The sequence below is a fragment of the Neophocaena asiaeorientalis genome, unplaced genomic scaffold, assembly GCF_003031525.2.
Source record: "Neophocaena asiaeorientalis asiaeorientalis breed wild unplaced genomic scaffold, Neophocaena_asiaeorientalis_V1.1 scaffold327, whole genome shotgun sequence".
NCBI lineage: Eukaryota > Metazoa > Chordata > Mammalia > Artiodactyla > Phocoenidae > Neophocaena > Neophocaena asiaeorientalis.
In genome coordinates this window covers 5279001-5301493 of record NW_020174560.1, presented here as the reverse complement: position 1 = coordinate 5301493, position 22493 = coordinate 5279001, and the positions used below count along the sequence as shown (strand labels likewise).

At 38.2% G+C, this 22493-nt stretch overlaps 1 protein-coding gene across 1 annotated transcript in view; it reads right to left on the bottom strand.

Moving 5' to 3' along the window:
• DHX40 (DEAH-box helicase 40) overlaps window positions 1-22493 on the bottom strand; it is a 50647-nt gene that overhangs the window by 8791 nt on the left and 19363 nt on the right. Inside the window, exons 11-15 of the mRNA XM_024757660.1 lie at window positions 19041-19121; window positions 17440-17597; window positions 2599-2713; window positions 1857-1965; window positions 1056-1150 (exon numbers count right to left, since the gene is read on the bottom strand). Coding sequence (XP_024613428.1) covers window positions 1056-1150; window positions 1857-1965; window positions 2599-2713; window positions 17440-17597; window positions 19041-19121 — 558 coding nt within the window. The remainder of the gene's footprint in view (window positions 1-1055; window positions 1151-1856; window positions 1966-2598; window positions 2714-17439; window positions 17598-19040; window positions 19122-22493) is intronic.

Here is a 22493-nt window from a genome sequence, read left to right as displayed (position 1 = left end):
ACACACACACACAGAGTACCATCTATTTTTATTACCATATCTATCTATCCATCCATCTAACTATAGTAAACACTGTATACCAGACTTTCCTGATGGTGCAGTGGTTAAGAATCTGCCTGCCAATGCAGGGGACACAGGTTTGAGCCCTGGTCCGGGAAGATCTCACATGCTGCGGAGCAACTAAGCCCGTGCGCCACAACTACCGAACCTGTGCTGTAGAGCCCATGAGCCACAACTACTGAGCCTGTGTGCCACAACTACTGAAGCCCACGCACCCACAGCCTGCGCTCCGCAACAAGAGAAGCCACCGCATGAGAAGCTCGCGCACCACGACGAAGAGTAGCTCCCACTCGCCACAACTAGAAAAAGTCCGTGTGCAGCAACGAAGACCCAATGCAGCCATAAATAAATAAATAAATTAATTAATTAAAAAACCCATAATACCTGAAATTCCAATCAACTCCACAGGGCTCATTATTGTTTTCTCCCTTTCAGCATTTCTAACTCCCTTCACCATTTGCCTTAATATATTCAATTATGTGATCAATTCCCCTGTATATAACGAATTCCCATCACCACCACTCTTACCCCTTCCCCTACAAAGATGGCCTCCCTCCCTACACTCAGACTCTGACACTCAATACCAAGTAACTCCCATGTGAGTACCTTCCCCAATCCTGCTCAAGACCTGACATTCCACACCAAACTACCCTTCCTCAGGGATGCCATCTTCAACCTATTTGGCTTTCACACTCCACAAAGAGCCACCCCTCTGCAAGAAAACCAGTGTCACTCAACTTAGGCACTAATACCCCATGCTGGACAGCTGTCCTACAGACTCCCCTCCTGCCCCACATGAGCTTCAATATCTTGCTCTCAGCCACTGCAGCTCCCCTTGCACAAGTGACAATTATGAAAAGGGTCACTGTAGTTGATGTCATCATAATTTGATTTAAACAGAGTTTAAATCAAACTGTCTTTAATATTAAATATTTAATATTATCATCAAATATGGTTGTATTTCTCTATCCATCTCTCAAGCTCTTACTGCTTACCTGCGAGCTACATTTTTGAAATAACCTGCACAAAGACATCTTCGCAGTACTTCATGTTTAGGGCCTTCAAAGGTCTCTCTTGGGAAGTCACTTTGCTATAGAAAGAATACATGTACAGTGGTAAATCTCACAGAACAATTTGAAATAATCTTTTAGTTTGAAAAATCCACATTTCTAAAGACTTCTGTTTCTGGCCAATATGGAGTAAGACGGACCAGATTTACCCTTCTGCTTGAACCAACCAAAAAATGGACAAAGCATATGAAATAATCACCTCCAAAACACTATATATCAAGCAATAAAGGACAGTGACCTCTGAGAAATAAATGAAGTAGGGAAAATAAATGAAGTAAGTCCAACAACTGCCCCAGCTTACAGTCAACCTTGAGAAAGATTCTGGACGAAGGTGCAGGAAAGGAAAAACCCAAGTGGAACATGGAGAACTCCCAGACTTAAAGAGACTGAGCTGAGAATCCAGGAAGACCAGGATGGCTAAAGTTCCCAGGCCAGAGTTCAGGAGAGAAGAGATCTGCATAGAGAACTCCAGAGATATGCAGAAGGGCCTCAAGAGTTCAACTGAGTAATGGTAAGCATATGAATGTGAGGAAATTACCCGAGGCCAGGAAAAGAGCCTCCCAAAAGGATAAGGGATAACAGAGCTGTGTGCTCGCACAGGGTCAGGAACGGTGCCTGTTCCTACAAACCATTCTTCAACACCTTATGATATACATGGTTTGGGGTAGAGTACTCAGAAGGCCTTGCCAAAATGCTACTCAAGGAAAAAAACATCATAGCAATCACCTGTTTAAGCTTCCTGATCAGTTCTCTAAGTTGAGCTTCAACACGAAATGCAGAAAATAAGCACCTCCAATGAATCCAATGTTTCTGGCACCACGAAGCTGGAGCTCCACTGCAAAACAAAAATATTGGTGTCTCAAAAATATCTTCTATGAGTGAAAGACAGTCTAACGTTCTCATTTCTATTACACAACTAGAAACCCATAGGCAACTGTCAGCTCTTTTATGAGACCTGTCCAATTAATTAAAAAGCACTTTAAGGAATTTGAAAAAACAAATTAATGCAGGTGCCTCTAAGTGAATTAAAACATGATTCGTAAAATGGGTTTCTTTTTATTCATATATGCTTTAACAAGTTAATGCAGGTGCCTCTAAGTGAATTAAAACATGATTTGGAAAAAAAAAAAAAAAAAAAAAAACATGATTTGGAAATGGGTTCCTTTTTATTCATATACGCTTTAACAAATATCCAATCATTTTCTCAACTAAGCTACTTATACAGAGCCAAAATTCTATAAGGTCAGTTTTCAGGAAAGGTTTAGGGGGAGAAGAAAGAAGAGAACTAATGTTATGCAATAAATGACTACTAAGTCATAGTCACCTGACAGAGAAATCCCACTAATGTTCACAAAAATACCTTGAGGTCAGTATCATTCCCACTGAACCTTACTATCTAAAGTAATATACTATATTGAAGATATATTTCAAACTAACACTTTCCAGTACGAAGAACTATCTCACATACCTTGATTTGCACTGTTCAAAGATGACAGCTAAAGTCGCAAAGTCATTAAATCCTCCAGCTTTAGCTGCCAATTCTCGATGTCTCTGTTCTGCTTCCTTCTGGTACTCTGGATCAACTAAAATGACAATTGGAAAGGCAGTTTAGTTCTACTTTACATCAAGTGCCTATATTCACTTTGTTTATTCAAGCTCATTAAAATCTGCCTTGCCCTCTGAGGTGGAATAAGGGAGAAGTACATTAACTCTTCTGGGGGGTCTCTACTCCCACAATTCCTCTTCTTCTTTAATCACACTTTGGAGATTTTACCAGAATAGCAACATTATTCCTCCCAAAAAGTATTTAGAATTTAGTATTGGTTTTACCATAAGAGTAACCCATGCTCACAGTAAAAAATACTCACGTAAAAGTTCAATGTTCCCCACTTTGTTACATTACCCATAAACCAATCCTCAAGGCTAACCACTGTTAATTATTTAGTGTGTGTCCTTCAAGATATTTTCTATATATATACAAGCATTGTGTATAATGGTTTATTTTTACATAAGTGGGATATACCTTCTGAAATTTCCTTTATTAGTAACAGCTTAATGTAAGTACATATAGAATTATTCATTCTCAAACATACCTACATTGTATTTCTCAGGGGTATAAGGAACACAACACAATTTAACCAGACCCTATTTATCCAATTCCTAATTATGGACAATTAGGACCATCATATATGCAGAAATGAACTACGACAAACTTTTCTTTTTTAACTTTATATTGAAGTATATCATGCATACAGAAAACTACACAGGTCATAAGTGTACAGGTCAATGAGTGGTCACAAATATAACATACCAATGTACCCAACACCCAGATCAACAAGCAGAATATTACCAGCATCCCAGAGCCCTTTTTTTGCTCTCCTTCCAATAACTACCCATTCCCGTCCACAAGGATAACCCATATCCTGACTTCTAACCCCAAAGAAGTGTTTTGCCTGTTTCTAAACTTAACCGCCCCCTCTTTTTGTCAAAAGGTCCTAGGGCTTCTTCCCTCATTGTAGGGCATCAAACCCCCACCCTACTCGTTCAGTATGCCCATCACAGCTAGATTTGGCAGAGGCACCATGCTGCCCAATTCCAGGCAGCAGCACTTAGACAGACTACAACATGAATGTGCAAAGCATCAGTTCCTGGTATTAGGAAGAAAGCAATCTGATTAAATGAAACACTCACGAAGATATAAAGTCTTCTATCCCAGGCTTTAAGTGGCTTCCACCTATGTGACCTGGGTAACAACTGAAGGAAGCAGCTAGAGACAAAAGGAGAGCAAATATGGCCATACAAATGGCCCTGCCAAGGTGAAGATATAATGACTATCTCTTGAACCAGTCATGGGTATTGATTTTTAAGCCAAAACATCTAATTTCATGCACCCAAACACCACTGCCCAGAAGGTACTATGCACTAGACTCAAGCATCAACTCTGTCTTGGCTCCAACACTAAGAGACAAGCCTACCTATCAGCCAGGGGCTGCTGCATCCTTGAACTGTGGTATCCCTGCTATACAAATGTAAAGTCCCAGCCTCCTCTGACCTCTGGGCTATGAAGCCTCAGAGAAGCTTCCTATTATGGTTCAGTTCTTCTCTTCTCTGCCTCCAGCTGACCCTAGAAATGTTCAATTTAGCTGTAATACCTACTACAACAATTTACACAAATGGCTTACCATCTCTTAATAAAATGTCATAATAACTACAATAAATTTTAGTGGATTACAATTCTAAACTCAGTTTATATTTTGTAAAGATTAACTCTGCATGGTTAGTGTTGGATCTCTGTTGTTTAAAGAGTGGCTACCTGTTCACACTTTAAAAAATGTAGAGAGCACACTGCTTTTCTGGCTGTCCTTCCCACATTGCTCCTACCTTCTCTCTGTCTCTCTCTCTCCCCCTGTTATTCTCAAAGTCAAGAGAAAATACAGAACATATTTTTGTTCCTTTTCCCTATCTCTTCTCTCAAAAATAACCTAATTAATTAAAATTAAAACTGGCAGAAGTCCCATAGTCAATTCAGGATTTCTATAGGAAAGTAAAAAACCATATCACACACAGTTCCTACAATCTCAGCAAGTTTATACTCTGACTAAACAGTAGTTTGACTATCCATCTTTAATTACTTTCCCAGCAGACTTGTCATTTTCTTTAGTTTATTATCTTTCCCCAGATTGAAATTCTATTATCAGTTTTAACTCATGCAAATAATGCTACTGAGGCAAAAACTAAATAAGAAGCTGAAGTAGCAACACAAGGCTCCATCAGCTGAACTTCTCTCTTTGGGAAGATAAGTTAATACTTTTCTATATAACAACCAATCCGAAAATAAAACTATTACACAGAAAGGGTTTTAATAACAACAATCCTCAGAGCTGAAGCAGGGGAGTAAGGCTGTAAGTGACACATACACATAAAGTATGATTTATTTCTAAAAATGTCACAGTTAAAATAATTAAAAACTTAAAAACCAACACAATGTTATTTTAAATTTGTTCCATTTTAAGGCGATGCTGTTTACCACCTTAAAAACATTTAAGAGCCCTCACTCCATTGTCTGACTTCTAAAGCAATATCTATACTAGCAGACACTGTGTATACAGTTTACTAGAGCAAAATCATCATTTTGATGTTTAAAACCTTTATTCAATGTTAGATCTGAAAATACTAGCCAGTTTTACCAATAAGTATATAATAAACTAAATTAGGTGATCTACAATGACTAAGACGCAAGCCAGAAAGAAATGCTTAACCTATAAAGACTATAAATGCACTTAAAAGCAGTTGGACAATGAATACATATTTTAGGGTGTAGCAAGATCTCAGCAAGTCACATGCTCAAAAACTGAAGCTGCATTTTGTAACAGTTGAAGCCTGCTTCATCAATCCAGGTTTAAAAATTAAGCCTAGGGGTTTCCCTGGTGGCGCAGTGGTTAAGAATCTGCCTGCCAACGCAGGGGACACGGGTTCAAGCCCTGGTCCGGGAAGATCTCACATGCCGCGGAGCAACTAAGCCCGTGCGCCACAACTACTGAGCCTGTGCTCTAGAGCCCGTGTGCCACAACTACTGAAGTCCGCACGCCTAGAGCCTGTGCTCTGCAACAAGAGAAGCCACCGCAATGAGAAGCCTGCACACTGCAACAAAGAGTAGCCCCCACTCGCCGCAACTAGAGAAAGCTGTGCACAGGAACAAAGAACCAAAGCAGCCAAAAATAAATTAAAAAAAAAAAATTAAGCCTAGGTCATATATGTACATATAGCAAGAGTGTCTCTTTAAGTATGAATAAGAAACAGGTAGCAATTGTTGCCTCAAGGAATCAGACCTGAATGATGCCAAGGAATGCTCTTGCCAAGGTGCCTAACTTTATTTGGATCAGACTATGGAGCAATTTATGCCCCAGGGCACTGTCAAAAACAGATCAATCAGCTACCAATCCATGGAGAATGACAGCTTGGTGTAATATCAATAGAGGCAGACCAGCAAAAATTGAAGTAGAGCAGCCAAACTATTTTTATTGAAGCACGGTTGACTTACAATATTATAATAGTTGCAGGTGTACAACAGAATGATTCAATATTTTTATAGATTATACTCCATTTAAAGTTATTACAGGGACTTCCCTGGTGGCTCAGTGGTTGGGAATCCACCTGACAGTGCAGGGGACGCAGGTTCGAGCCCTGGTCCTGGAGGATCCCACATGCCATGGAGTAACTGGGCCCGTGTGCCACAGCTGCTGAGCCTGCGCTCTGGAGCCTGCAAGCCACAACTACTGAAGCATGTGTGCCTGGAGGCCGTGCTCTGCAACAGGAGAGGCCGCCGCAGTGAGAGGCCCGTGCACCGAATGAAGAGTAGCCCCCACTTGCTGCAGCTGGGGAGGGCCTGCGTGCGGCAGCGAAGACCCAACACAGCCAAAAATAAATAAATAAATTTATTTTAAAAAAATAAGTTATTACAAAATAATGGCTATATTTCCCTGTGCTGTAAAATATATCCTTGTTGCTCATTTATTTTATACATAGTAGTTTGCATCTGTTAATCCCACAACACGATCTTATCCATCCCCCCTTCTCTCTTCCCACTGGTAACCACTAGTTTGTTTTCTATATCTGTGAGTCTGTTTCTGTTTTGTTATGTAAATTCATTTACATTTTAGAGTCTACATAAAAGTGATAACAGAGTATTTGTCTTTCTCTGTCTGACTTATTTCATCCACATTGTTGCAAATGGCAGAATTTCATTCTTTTTTACAGCTAAGATATATCCCATTGTGTGTGTGTGTGTGTGTGTGTGTGTGTGTGTATGTATATATATATATATATATATATACACCATATCTTCTTTAACCATTCATCTGTTGATGAACACTTAGGTTGCTTCCATATCTTGGCTATTGTAAATAATGCTGCTACAATGCTATAACTGGGATACATGTTACCTTTTCAAATTAGTGTTTTCATTTTCTTCAAATGTATACCCAGAAGTGGAATTGTTGGATGATAAGGTAGTTCTATTTTTAGTTTTTTTGAGGAAACTCCATTCTGTTTTCCATACTGCATGCACCAATTTACATTCCCACCAACAGTATACTAGGGTTCCCTTTCCTCCACATCCTTGCCACATTTATTATTTTTTTTTTTTTATAAATTTATTTATTTATTTTTGGCTGTGTTGGGTCTTCGTTTCTGTGCGAGGGCTTTCTCCAATTGCGGCGAGTGGGGGCCACTCCTCATCGCGGTGCGCGGGCCTCTCACTGTCGCGGCCTCTCCTGTTGAGGAGCACAGGCTCCAGATGCGCAGGCTCAGTAGTTATGGCTCACGGGCCCAGCCGCTCCGCGGCATGTGGGATCTTCCCAGACCAGGGCTCGAACCCGTGTCCCCTGCATCAGCAGGCAGATTCTCAACCACTGCGCCACCAGGGAAGCCCCACATTTATTATTTGTAGACTTTTTGATGATAGTCATTCTGACAGGTGTCAAGGTGATATCTCATTGTGGTTCTGATTTGTATTTCTCTGATAATTAGCAATGTTGAGCATTTTTTCACGTACCTGTTGGGCCATCTGTATATCTTCTTTGGAATAATGTCTATTCAGGTCTTCTGCACCCCCTTTTTTTGCTGCAGGGCTTGTGGGATATTGTAGTTCCCCGACCAGGGACTGAACCCAAGCCCTCGACAGTAAAAGCGTGGAGTCTTAACCATTGGACCATCAAGGAATTCCCCGCCCATTTTTCAATCAGGCTGTTTGTTTTTTTGATATTTAGTTGCAAGCACTATTTATATATTTTGGATATTAACCCCTTCTCAGTCATATCACTTGCAAATATTTTCTCCCATTCAGTAGGTTGTCTTTTCGTTTTGTCAATCATTTCCTTTGCTGCGTAAAAGCTTTTAAGTTGAATTAGGTCCCACTTGTTTATTTTTGCTTTTGTTTCTTTTGCCTTAGAAGACAGATCCAAAAAAATATTGCTATGATTTATGTCAAAGAATGTTCTGCCTATGTTCTATTCTATGAGTTTTATGGCTTCAGGTCTTTAATCCATTTGGGGTTTATTTTTATACATGGAGTGAGAAAACGTTCTAATTTCATTCTTTTATACATTCTTTTTCATACATTCTACATGTATATAGCTGTCTAGTTTTCCCAACACCATTTATTGAAGAGACTGTCTTTTCTCCATTGTATATTCTTGACTCCTCTGTCGTAGATTAATGGACCATAAGTGCATGGGTTTATTTTTGGGCACTCTATTCTGTTCTGTTGATCTATATGTCTGTTTCTGAGCCAGTATCATGCTATTTTGATTACTGTAGCTTTGTAGTACAGTCTGAAGTCAAGGAGTATGACACCTCCAGCTTTGTTCTTTTTTCTCAAGATTGCTTTGGCAATTCAGGGTCTTTTGTGGTTCCATACGAATTTTAGGATTATTTGTCCTAGTTCTGTGAAAAATGTCACAGGTATTTTGAAAGGGATTGCATTAAATCCACAGATTGCTTTGAGTAGTGTGGACATTTTAACAATATTAAGTCTTCCAACCCAGGAACATGAGATAACATTCTATTTCTTTGTACCATCTTCAATTTCCTTCATCAATGATTTATAATCTTCACAGTATAGGTCTTTCACTTCTTTGGTTAAGTTTATTCCTAGGTATTTTATTCTTTTTGATGTAATTTAAAATAAATTAGTTTCTTGCTTTCTATTTCTGATAGTTCACTATTAGTGTATAGAAAATCAACAGATTTCTGAATACTAATTTTGTATCCTGCAATTTTACTGAATTCATCTATTAATTCAAATAATTTTTTGATGCAGACTTTACGGTTTTCTATGTACAGTATCATGTCATCTGCAAACAGTGACAGTTTTACTTCTTCCCTTCCAATTTGGATGCCTTTTATTTCTTTTTCTTGTCTGACTGCTGTGGCTCAGACTTCCAATACTATGTTGAACAGATGTGGCTAGAGTGCACATCCTTGTTTTGTTCCTGCTTTAGAGAAAAGGTTTTAGCTTTTCACCACTGAGTATGATGTTACCTATGGGTTTGTAATAAATGAAACCAGTCAAACATTTAACAGAAATATCAGAGAAAACTGCAAAAACCATAGTTTGTCCTGATGCTCTGGAAGACTGTGCAGATGCCCAAGAAGCAAAAGGAGAGGGAACATCTGAGCCTCTGGTCTTTGGCTGAACACAGGACAAACTCATAAACTCCCTGAACTGTGAAAATAGCCTTCAAGCCACACAACATAAATCCAACAGTAAAGGGTGCAAACACCAGTGGCTTAAGGGAGTTAGGAACAACCTCCAACTAATCAGTGGCTGACTGCTGAAATGGAAATGTACAATAAACAAAATGAAAACTTCACTAAGTGGAGCTCGACAGTAGATTTGGACTCACAGGAGAAAGAATCAGCAAAATATAGATCAAGAGAGATCAGGCAATCCAAAGAGTCTCAGAGAAATACAGGACATCATTAAGCACACCAACATATGCATAATGGGAGTGCCAGAAGAAGAGGAGAGAGAAAGGGGCAGAAAAATTTTTGAGAAAATAATGGCTGAGAAATTCCAAAATTTGATGGAAAACATTTATCTACACATTCAAGAAGCTTAATGAACTCCAAGTAGGATAAAAGCAAAGTGATCCACAGACATATAATAGCCAAAATACTGAAGGGAGCAAGAGAAAATTTACTTGTTGTGAACAAAAGAACTTCAATAAAATTAAAAGTCGAATTTCTATAGAAATGATGGAGGCCAAAAGACTGTGGGATGATATAATGCTGAAAGAAAACCACCATTAACTAAGAATCCTATATCCAGCAAAACTATCTTTCAAAATGAAGGCAAAATAAAGGCATTCCTGGAAAACAAAACCTGAAAGAATTCATTGCTAGCATACCTGCGTTACAATTAATAATAAAAGAAGTTATTCAGGCTGAAGGAAGTGACACAAGATGGTAATCTGAATGACACTAAAAAAGAGCACTGGTAAAAGTTAAAATGTAGGTAAATTTTTTTAAAGAGTATGATTATATTATTATTGATTATTTCTTCTATTCTCTTATGTATTTAAAAGAAATTGCATGAAACATTATCTATAAAATTGTATTGTTGGGCCTATAACATAGAAATGTAATATATTTGACAATAGCAACACATGTATTACCTACTTTTTAAAAAGAGGGCCTAGGTCAGTATCTAAGGAAAATAAACTTAATCTTACATCTGACAAGACAATAGACAAGGCCATTGCTTTACAGTTATGTTTTCATTGCATGGAATTTAGAAACACTGATAAATCTATGTGTTACCTGAGGGCTTTCAGGGTAATTCATGCTTCATATCCATTAACATCACTGACATCACGTGCTTCGTAAGGGCAAGACTTACTCAAAAATTTCCCATCAAATCAAAGCACAGAATACAAGACATATTCCTACTGGCTATTATCTCAATATTCTAAAGAATCAGACTGACCTATGTCCATAGATATCTAAGGCCAAGTATTAGGCTAGCAAAGGAAAGTCTCCCTTTTCCTGGAATTGCTAAAGTGTAGATCCCAAATAAAGGCCTTCAAGATACCAAAAACCACCTCAAGGACTTAATAAAAAAAAAAAAAAAAAAAGAACACATAATCAAAACTTAAGACCTGAACAACCTGAAAGGCTAAAAAACTGAGTCAACAGTCCACCCACAGATAGAGGGTTCTAAATAAGTGTTTAAAAACTAACACCTGGACTTTTACTTCTAGCTATGGAAAAGACTTAATTTTTCTCTTAACTTCTTTCAAAGACATATGAAGCTTTAACGGAAAAATTACAATACTGTATTGTGGGGTTTATAATGTATGTAAATATAATATATATGACAACAATAGAACAAGGATATGTTAAGAAATGGCAAAAAGCCAGCAAAGTTTTCAATACAATCTCTATCTAAATTCTTAGCAGGCTTATTTTTTTTTTTTTTTTTTTGCGGTACGCGGGCCTCTCACGGTTGTGTGCTCTCCTGCTGCGGAGCACAGGCTCCAGACGCGCAGGCTCAGCGGCCATGGCTTACGGGCCCTGCCGCTCCACGGCATGTGGGATCTTCCCAGACCAGGGCACGAACCGGTGTCCCCTGCATCGGCAGTCGAACCCTCAACCACTGCGCCACCAGGGAAGCCCAGCAGGCTTATTTTTAAGAAACTAATATGCTGATTTTAAAATTTATATGGAAATACAAAGAATATAGAATAATCAAAACAATACTGAAAATATAAATATTCTGCTTCTTTTTCTAGCTGATTTCAAAATTTATCATAAGCTATGTAATCAATACAAAGTTGGCACTGACATAAGGATAGACAAATAGATCTATAGAATAAAATAAAGTCCAGAAATAGACTATTACACATATACTTTCTGCAGACTTTTTTTTAATAAGGTTTTATTTTTTTAACTTCTTTTTTTGGCCACGCCACACTGCACAGCATGTGGGATCTTAGTTCCCCGGCCAGGGATAGAACCCGTGCCCCCTGCAGTGGAAATATGGAGTCTTAACCACTGGACCACCAGGGAAGTCCCCCTACTTTTCACAGATTTTTAACAAAGGTGCCAAAGCAACTCAATGCGGGAAAGTAAATCTTTTCAACAAATGTCCTGGAACGAGTGGATATTCACAGGGAAAAAAGTAAGCTAGACCCCTACCTCACACCATATACAAAGCTTAATTTCAGATGGATTACTGTCCTAAACTTAATGGCTAGAAACTGTAAAGCTTCTAGATCGAAGTATCAATAGAGATACAAGAGAGAAGCATATTTTTACTATCTTGGGGCAGGAAAACATTTCTTACCATGCAGAAAGCAATAACCACACACACACAAAAATTGATATCCTAAGACTTCTTCAAAATTCAAAACCTCTCTCATCAAAAGACACTGTGAAAAAAGCAAACAGAAAAGCCACAGGCTGGGAAGAAAATATGCACAACTCATACCTAACAAATAACTTGTACCTAGAATAAAGAACTACCAGATTCAATATATATATTTTTTTTAAATTTAAAACATGGGCAAAAGACTATAATAGATACTTCACAAAGACAGATAAATGATCAATAATCACACAAAAAAGTGCTCAAAATTATTAGTCATCAGGAAAATGCAAATTAAAACCACAAAGAGGTATCACTTCTTTGATATATAACAGAATATATAAAATGAAAGTGATTGGCAACACCAAATGTTGAGGAGGACACGTAGTGCAAGCTGCACTCTCAAACACTGCTGATGTGATTTTTAAATGGTAGAGACACTGTGGGAAAAGATTTGGCAATTTCTTAGAGTTAAACTCAGTAATGTAGCTATTTTTCTCCTAGGTATTTATCTCAGAAAAATAAAAATATATATCTACAAAAGACTTGCACAAGAATTTTCAAAATAGCTGTATTTATAAATGGCGTCAAACAAGAAACAATTCAAATGTCCATCAATAGGATAATGGATAAACTAATCGTAGTTTACAACAGGATACTACTCAACAATAAAAAGAACAAAGCACTGATACATACAAGAACATGGATGAATCTCACATACAACATGTTGACCAAAAGAAGCCAAACACAAAAAAGCACGTACTGTATAATTCTATTTATGTGAAGTTTCAGAAGGGGCAAAACTAACCTGAAAAAAGTCAGAAAAGTGGCTTGCTGGGGGGAGGTAGGATGGAATCTGAGAACGGGCACTGAGAGAATTTTCTGGAGTGATAAAACTGTTCTATATCTTGACAGGAGTGTAGGGTACATTGGTAAATTTATTTCACAAAATTCACTGAATTATACACTTAGGATTTATACTCTTCACTACATGTAAATTTTGCCTCAAAAGAAAACAAAACACAACTATAAGCAAATACTGAACTCTACTTATACAGGACTGCCTTTCACAGTGGTATAGCTTAGCAATTCTGAAACTACTTTTGTATACTCTAGGGACAATGGACAATTTGAATATGGACTCTGGACTAGATAACAGCATTGTATCAGTTAACTTTCCTCATTTTGATAAATGTACTATGGTTAAGTAAGAGATTGCCCATGTTCTTGGTAAACGTACATGTAAATGTTTTGTGGTAAGGGAGCACAATGTTTCCAATTTACTCTCAAATGATTCAGAAAAAGAAATAAAGTGCATATTTATAAATACATATATGTAGGGACTTCCCTGGTGGTGCAGTGGTTAAGAGTCTGCCTGCCAGTGAGGGCGACGTGGGTTCAATCCCTGGTCCAGGAAGATCCCACATGCCTCGAAGCAGCTAGGCCCATGAGCCACAACTACTGAGCCTGCACTCTAGAGCCCGCGGGCCACACTACTGAAGCCCGTGCGCTCTAGGGTGCATGTGCCACAACTACTGAGCCTGCATGCTGCCACTACTGTAGCCCACACGCCAAAGCCCGTGCTCCACAACAAGAGGAGCCACAGCAATGAGAAGCCCGCGCACCTCAAAAAAGAGTAGCCCCCGCTCACCACAACTAGAGAAAGCCCACACACAGCAACGCAGCCAAAAAAATTAAAATACATAAATACGTATATGTATACATGCACAGAGAGAATTATAAAGCAAATGCAGGAGAATGTTAAAAACTGCTGAAACTAGATAAAAGTTAAAAAAAAATTCTTTTACTACTCTTTCAACATTTCTGTAAGTTTGAAATTGTATTACAATAAAATGTTATACCCCACCTCCACACACACAAAAAAATGTAACACCAGACTAGTTTCATCTATTTCAATATTCCAACAAGGAAAAACATTTCCTTTTTTCTGGCATTACAAGACTGTTAGAGTTGGATCACCTTAATCCAGCTCCCTGGTTTTACAAATGAAGTCCAGAAAAACTAGGCCAACAGTCAGATAATTAGGTAGCAGTGAGTCAGGTTAGAATCCTGATCTCTTGACCCCCATTTCAATACTCTGTAATAGTTTTTTTAAATAGTATTTTTAGCTTTGATACTACCTAATGAAAGCCAGCCAACCTTATTTACTGCATATAGTATTATACTAGAAAAAAAAAAAAACCCCTGCAATTAGGGTACTACTAGAATCAAAATTCTGACACTTAAAAACTACACTGCAATCTATTTGGGATAGGTAGCACACTAATTAAACTACAGAGTATTTTTATAGAGAAACGTATCCTCCATTATAACCATCACAATAATAAACCAATCTGGACCCAACACTCACAGTCATAAAGGGATTTGGCCAGTGAGATAGCATACTATTGTTAGTCTTGGTTGCAGGTAAGATACACTATCTACTCAGAAGCTCTTTGGAAAAAAACAATTGTGAACCACCCCCCCCAACCCTCCCCCCCACGCACTAGAAGAAAGCAAAGCTCACATGTGATGAACCAAGTTGTATCCTGTACTGACACACTAAGAAAGGAAAGCAGCAGAAGGCTAAAGACATGGAAACTTCAGAACAATTCTCTACGTGTACAAGGGCTGACCTACCTTTTTTTTTGATTGTAGAAAAAAAAAAAGGTTAATATATTACTAATGTATTATAACAGGGCAAAGGTTCACCATACTATCTTCCTTTACCAGTGAAAGGAAATTAACTTTCAGCCAGGAACGTTATATACTCCCTATTTCAAAAAACTAAGTTAAAGAATAACAAAATGAAAAAAATTGTTTATCTTCAGTTTCATGTTTCGTAGGGCTAGTTATATGGTAATCAAAAAAATGTTCAGTGAATTACTGGGGATCTAAATAAACAGATATTCCTTGTACATGGATAGGAAGACAATACTGTCAAGATGTCACTTCTTTCCCATTTGATCTACAGATTCAATATAATCTCAATTAGGGGCTTCCCTGGTGGCGCAGTGGTTAAGAATCTGCCTGCCAATGCAGGGGACACGGGTTCGAGCCCTGGTCCAGGAAGACACCACATGCCGCAGAACAACTAAGCCTGTGTGCCACAACTCTGAGCCTGCGCTCTAGAGCCTGTGAGCCACAACTACTGAGCCCTCGTGCCAAAACTACTGAAGCCCGCGTGCCTAGAGCCCGTGCTCCACAACAAGAGAAGCCACCGCAATGAGAAGCCCACGCACCACAACAAGGAGTAGCCCCCGCTCGCCACAACTAGAGAAAGCCCGTGCATAGCAACGAAGACCCAACGCAGCCAAAAATAAATAATAAATAAAATAAATATTTTTAAAATCTTATTAAAAAACATATAATCTCAATTAAAGTCTCAGAAAGTTATTTTGTGGATATCAACAAACTGGTTTTAAAGTTTATATAGAAAGGGAAAAGACCCAGAATAGTCAAAACAATACTGAAGGGAAAGAGAAAAGCTGGATAAATGATTCTATCCAGGTTCAAGAGTTATTATAAAGCTTCAATAATCAAGAAAGTGTGGTATAGACAGAAGAATAGGAAAACAGACCAATGGAACAGAATACAAGGCCCAGAAACAGACCCACACAAATTCAACCAAATTAACTCTGACAAAGGAGCAAAGGAATTACAATGGAGAAAGGAGTCTTGAATAAATGGGGCTGGTACAAAAAGACATCAACTCCTACAAGATGACACTGGAGAAAATCTAGACGAACTTGGGTATGGTGATGACTTTTCAGATATAACACAAAGGCATGACCCATCAAAGAAATAATTGATAAGCTGGACTTCATTAAAATTAAAAACTTTTGCTCTGTGAAAGACAATGAGAAAACAAGTCACAGACTGGGAAAAAATATTTGCAAAAGACATTTCTGATAAAGAACTGTTATCTAAAACATACAATGAATTCTTAAAACTCAACAATAAGAAAACAAATAACCTGATTAAAAAAGGCTGGAACAGACACCTCACCAAAGGAGATACACAAATGGCAAATGAGCATATGAAAAGACAATTAACATCATATGTTATCAGGGAACTGCAAATTAAAACAACAATGAAATACCACTACACACCTATGAGAATAGCCAAAACCCAAAACACTGCCAACACCAAAAGCTGTTGAGGAGGTGGAGCAACAGGAATCTCAGGCTCACTGCTGGTGGGAATGCAAAATGGTGCAGACACTTCGGAAGATAGTTGGGCAGTTTCTCACAAATCTAAACATATTCTTATCATACAGTTTGGCAATGAGTTGACAATCGATGTTCACACAAAAACATGTACACTAATGTTTAGAGCAGCTTTATCCATAACTGCCAAGACTGGAAAGCAACCAAGATGTTCTTCAATATGTGAATGGATAAACAAATTGCACACAATGGAATTTTATTCAGCAATAAAAAGAAATGAGCTATCATGCCACAGAAAGACATGGAGCATGGTACATATATACAATGGAATATTACTCAGCCATAAAAGGGAATGAAACTGGGTCATTTGTAGAGATGTGGATGGACCTAGAGAGTGTCATACAGAGTGAAGTAAGTCAGAAAGAGAAAAGCAAATATCATATAACAACACATATATGTGGAATCTAGAAAAATGGTATAGATGATCTTATTTGCAAAGCAGAAATAGAGACAGACGTAGAGAACAAATGTATGGATACCAAAGGGGAAAGGGGTGGGGTGGGAGGAACTGTGAGACTGGGATTGACACATATACGTTTTCAATACTATGTATAAAATAGACAACTGATGGGAACATACTATATAGCACAGGGAACTCTACCTAATGCACTGTGGTAACCTAAATGGGAGGGAAGTCTAAAATGGAGGGGATATCTGTATGTGTATGGCTGATTCATTTTGTTGTGCAGTGGATGCTAACACAACGTTGTAAAGCAACCATACTCCAAAAAAAAAAAAAGACATAGAGGAACCGTAAAAGCACATGGCTAAGTTAAGGAAGTCAATCTGAAAAGGCTACATATTGTATGATTCCAATTATATGGCATTCTGGAAAAGGCACAACTATGAAGACAGTAAAAAGATCAGTGGTTGCTAAGGGTTTGGGGGAAGGGATGTAGGAATGACTAAGTGGAACATGGGAAATGTTTAGGGCAGTGAAACTATTCTGCACAATATTCTGATGGTGAGTATGTGTCATTACAGATTTGTCAAAACCCACAGAATTCACAATACAAACAGTGATCCCTTAGTTAATAATAATGTATCAATATTGGCTCATTAATTGTAATGAAGGTACCACACGAATGAAAGATGTTAATAATAGGGAAAACTCTGTGTTTGTACTTTCCCTCAATTTTTCTAGAAAGCTAAAACCGCTCTAAAAAATAAAATCGATTAATTAGAAAAGAAAACTCATCAATAAACTTCTTACCAGGTCTAATGAAGACATTTTCCACAGACAGCATTGCTGCTATTGGAAGTAATAGGTCTTCACAGTCCAGAGAAGCGGCCTTTATTACTGCACATGTCAGATGTGGAGGGAGAGGAAATTCTACCATAGACAAACCCAATCTGGTCACATGGCCACTCCTTAATGGAAAGAAAAAGTTTTTAAGTCTTTCTACCTTGGGAGAGTACAAAGGAAATGTTTATCATTCAGAATAAGTCAGATATAATTTAGATTACCTTAAATTACCTCCAGAAATTCAATTCAAGATAAGAAATATGATACACTGTGTTCATTGATAAGAGAAATATAAAGATGATAAATTCCTTGCTCTCAAGGGCCTATATATCCAAAAAACTAAACAATGAGGCAGAATAAAGTAGTATAATAAAAGACACACAATGCTACAGAAGCACGGAAAATGTCCTTAAAGAAATGAGACAATGATAATTACCACATCTTTTCCTATCACACAATCATGAGAACAAGGACTCTGGGTCTCATCATTTTGATGTACCCAGCATAATGCCTGGCACTGAAGTGGTACTCAGAAATTACTTGTTAGGGAAAAACATAGTGTTGTAGGTCAATTATACTTCAAAAGCAAACAAACATACAAACTTATAGAAAAAGAGATCATAAAAAAAAAAAAAAAAAAAAAAAAAAAAGAAAGAAAGAAATTACTTGTTAAATAATACCAACACTAAACAAAACAGTTTTATGGTACAATTTCAGAACTGTGGTGAAGAAAGATTGAGGACAACTTTTTTTTTTTTTTGCGGTACGCGGGCCTCTCACTGTTGTGGCCTCTCCCGTTGCGGAGCACAGGCTCCGGATGCGCAGGCTCAACAGCCATGGCTCACGGGCCCAGCCGCTCCGCGGCGTGTGGGATCTTCCCGGACCGGGGCACGAACCCATGTCCCCTGCATCGGCAGGCGGACTCTCTACCACTGCGCCACCAGGGAAGCCCGAGGACAACTTTTAATTTCAGGGAAAACAATCCATTCAATTCAAACAAATCACTTACTAATGATAAAGGAAAGTATTAAGAATCCTATTTTAGGGCTTCCCTGGTGGCACAGTGGTTGGGAATCCGCCTGCCAGTGCAGGGGACACAGGTTCGAGCCCTGGTCTGGGAGGATCCCATGTGCCGCGGAACAGCTGAGCCTGTGTGCCACAACTACTGAGCCTTCACTCTAGAGCCCACGAGCCACAACTACTGAGCCCGCGTGCCACAACTAATGAAGCCCACGTGCCTAGAGCCCGTGCTCTGCAACAGGAGAAGCCACCGCAATGAGGGGCCCATGCACCACAATAGCCCCACCTCGCCACAACTAGAGAAAGCCTGTGCGCAGCAACAAAGACCCAATGCAGCCAAACATAAATAAATAAAAAATAAATAATTTTAAAAAAAGAACCCAGGGCTTCCCTGGTAGCACAGCGGTTGAGAGTCCGCCTGCCGATGCAGGGGATACGGGTTCGTGTCCTGTAAGAAAAAAAAAAAAAAAAAAAAAAGAACCCTACTTTAAAAAGAGATTAATATCTACTGTGGTTGGTTTTGTTTTCGTTTTTTGTTTGTTTTTTACCTGTCAATAGCATCACACTGGTAGAGTTGTTTAAGAGCTTCCAAAATAAGTCTCTCATTAGGTGGATCCAAATAGGGAAACCTGTGTGTTTAAATAAGACATAAAATGAAATTCCATTCCTTGAACATGGCAAGATTTTATACAGATTTGAAAATTCCTTTAAAAGGTTTTACTTCTGTTTTTCAAGTCTTTCTTTTCTCTGTCTTTTTTTTTTTTTTCAAAGCATTCTATGATTGTGATCAGCATTCAGCAAAGGAGGAAATTTTTTTTCTGAATCACACTCTTCTATTTAATTCAAGAAGCCCTTCTCGGGCTTCCTTGGTGGCGCAGTGGTTGAGAGTCTGCCTGCCGATGCAGGGGACGCGGGTTCGTGCCCCGGTCCGGGAAGATCCCACATGCCGCGGAGCGGCTGGGCCCGTGAGCCATGGCCGCTGAGCCTGCATGTCCGGAGCCAGTGCTCCACAACGGGAGAGGCCACAACAGTGAGAGGCCCGCGTACCGCAGAAAAAAACAAAGCCCTTCTTTTTGATTCCCCCTTAGCTGGAACACTCTCACCATTCCTCTCTGCTTATCTTAACCCTTCCCCATTCTTCATAGCCAATATCAAGTCTACTCTGTTCTGTAATCTGTAATTTTTATTACAATTTTATAAAACAGTGAAGGAAAATTAACTGAAAGTGGCTAAAAATTACAAATTATTTAATAGTACCTAAAAATGGTTTTTAATGAAATGATAAATATCTTAAATTAATTTAACCAATTTACTTTATTGTATGTATGGATGTGTATGTACTTATTTTCTCCTGAACTACCTACAAACAGGTTGCAAATGTAATGCCAATTTACCCCCAAAATATTTCAGAGTGCATCCCCTGAAAATAAGGACATTCTCTTACATACCATAATATCATTTATAAACATAAGACAATTAACAATATTCACAAAGTACAGTAAGACTATTCAGATGCCTCTAGAACATGGATCTATTTCACACTTGAAAATAAATATTTCTTTAAATATGGAAAAAAATAATATTCACAAAGGACAGCAGAGTGGCATATAACCAAGTGTGAATATATATCCCCCACCCCAGGAACAATAATCACTTGATATTACTCTGCACTGGATTTTTTTTTTCCACCGTTAGTTTTGAGATGCTAAATCATCTACTCCAATTTCCCACCTTGAAAAAGGTCCAACAGAGGACAAAAGGTCTAATACCTTACACAAAAGTCCATTCGAGGATTGACAACTCTATTTATATACAAAAATCTGGTAGACTGTTCTACCGTCAGCTTTCCTACAACTTGTACCAACAAGTCCTGGTATCTGCTAGAGCAAGAGTTGGCAAGCACTTTCTAAAGAAGGCCAGATAGTAAATATTTTAGGTTTTACAGGCCATATGGTCGCTGTCACAATTACTCAACTCTGCTGCTGAAGCAAAAGCAGCCATACATTAATGAATGGGCGTGGCTGTGTTCCAATAAAATTTTATTTACAAAAATAGTCAGTGAGCCTAGACCATATTTTACGACCCCTATCCTAGAGCAATACCAGACTAGTCAGCTTCCTCTTCTAGATAAGAGCCATTTTAGATTTGTAAAAACTACAATTATTTCTCTCCCTTGATTATACCAATTAACAATTCTGTCAAACTCTCTTTGTATTATTTGGTTTCTAAGAGACCCACCAACCATATTTAGCATTTTTTAGAAACAATCTAGTTCGTCAAACTCCTGATAAAACTCGATGACATGCAAAATTGAACTCCAAATGTACAGTGACCAACACAGAACAGGAATGCTATAATTCCCAATCACCTGGACACTGTGGTTTATTAATATAACCAAAGTTTATGCCAGTGGAATTTTTTAAATTGTTCTTTAAACATAATAATAATTGCAAGCTCGTATTAAGTTTGTGGTGATCTGATAATTTCAGATCTTTTCCGCACTGAATTTCTTTAATGTGCAACCAAAACGTAAGATTTAAGGTGTACCCCTTCAGACTTTTACCTTGTTGATTTTTGCCCAAGGTTCTGGCCTATTGAGACCATTCTAAATCTTGGTTTTAATCATCTACCCATTAGAAATGAAGATATTTTCCAAAAATCTGGTAATCATGACTTCAATATCTTTATTTAATATTTTCATTAAAACTGCTTATCAGGAAAGAGTGAAATTCAGCATACTACCAGTAAAACCTTCATCAAGGCTTGGTGAGCAATTAATCAGTACTTTCTGGATTCGGCTACTCGGCAAATATACCCTAATTCAGCAGTACTGTCACATCTTATTCACAAATACGTCAATGTAATCTTGTTAAATATTGTGTTGAAAACAAGAGACATTAGGTTATCAATCAATAAATCCTTGTGGTGCATCCATTAAGTGGATGGTCCTGCCTTCAAACTGAAAAGAAAATGGTTTATGATAACATATTCTTTGTGAACCATTTTGATTCACACTGATGATTACAAATCAACATTGTATTCTCTTAGGGACTTCCCTGGTGGTCCAGTGGTAGAGAATCCGCCTTCCAATGCAAGGGACACGGTTCGATCCCTGCTCGGGGAACTAAGATCCCACATGCCGCGGGGCAACTAAGCCTGTGCACCACAACTACTGAGCTCGCGCACCTCAACTAGAGCCCGCGTGCTGCAAACTACAGAGCTCACACTAGAGCCCGCTCCACGACTAGAGAGAAGCCCACACACTGAAAGGAAAGATCCCACTTGCTGCAACAAAGACCCAACACAGCCAAATAAATAAATAAATATTTTAAAAAATATATTATATTCTCTTAAACCATTTTTCAATAATCTATGCTAGAATTTGCTAAGAATCATGTCAAGCTTACTGGGCAGTCGTTTCTATAACCTGCCCTTTTCTTAAATGGAAAATTGATTTTTGAGTTTCTCACAATTTTCTGGTAACCTGTTCTGCATAATTTCTCAGAGACGCCCCACGATATCTCTGACATTATATCTGCAAGTTCTTCTGGTACCATGGAAATAATGTCTAAAGCCACAATACAAACTCATTTATGGTCATTAGGTTTTCTCTCATTATTTCCTAATCGATATTGGTCATTAATTCCTTCTTATCTAGACTTGTTCTTATCTTTTCAGTTTTAAAATCATTCCTAACGGAGGAGAAAGGGGGAGGCAAAATAATAACTGAAAAGTTCCATTTTCTTTCTGTCATCTATGAATACTATACCACCTATTCCAAATTCTGGTTGTACCTGCCCATATTCTGCACACATCTTAAAAAGAGCAGGGAGACACAACATGATAAATATAATTATCACTGCTGTATGTTATATACGAAAGCTGTTACGAGAGTAAATCCTACGAATTCTCATCATGAGGTAAAAAATTTTTTCCTATTTCTTTAATATTTTATCTGTATGAGATGATGTTCACTACACTTATTGTGGTAATCATTTCAT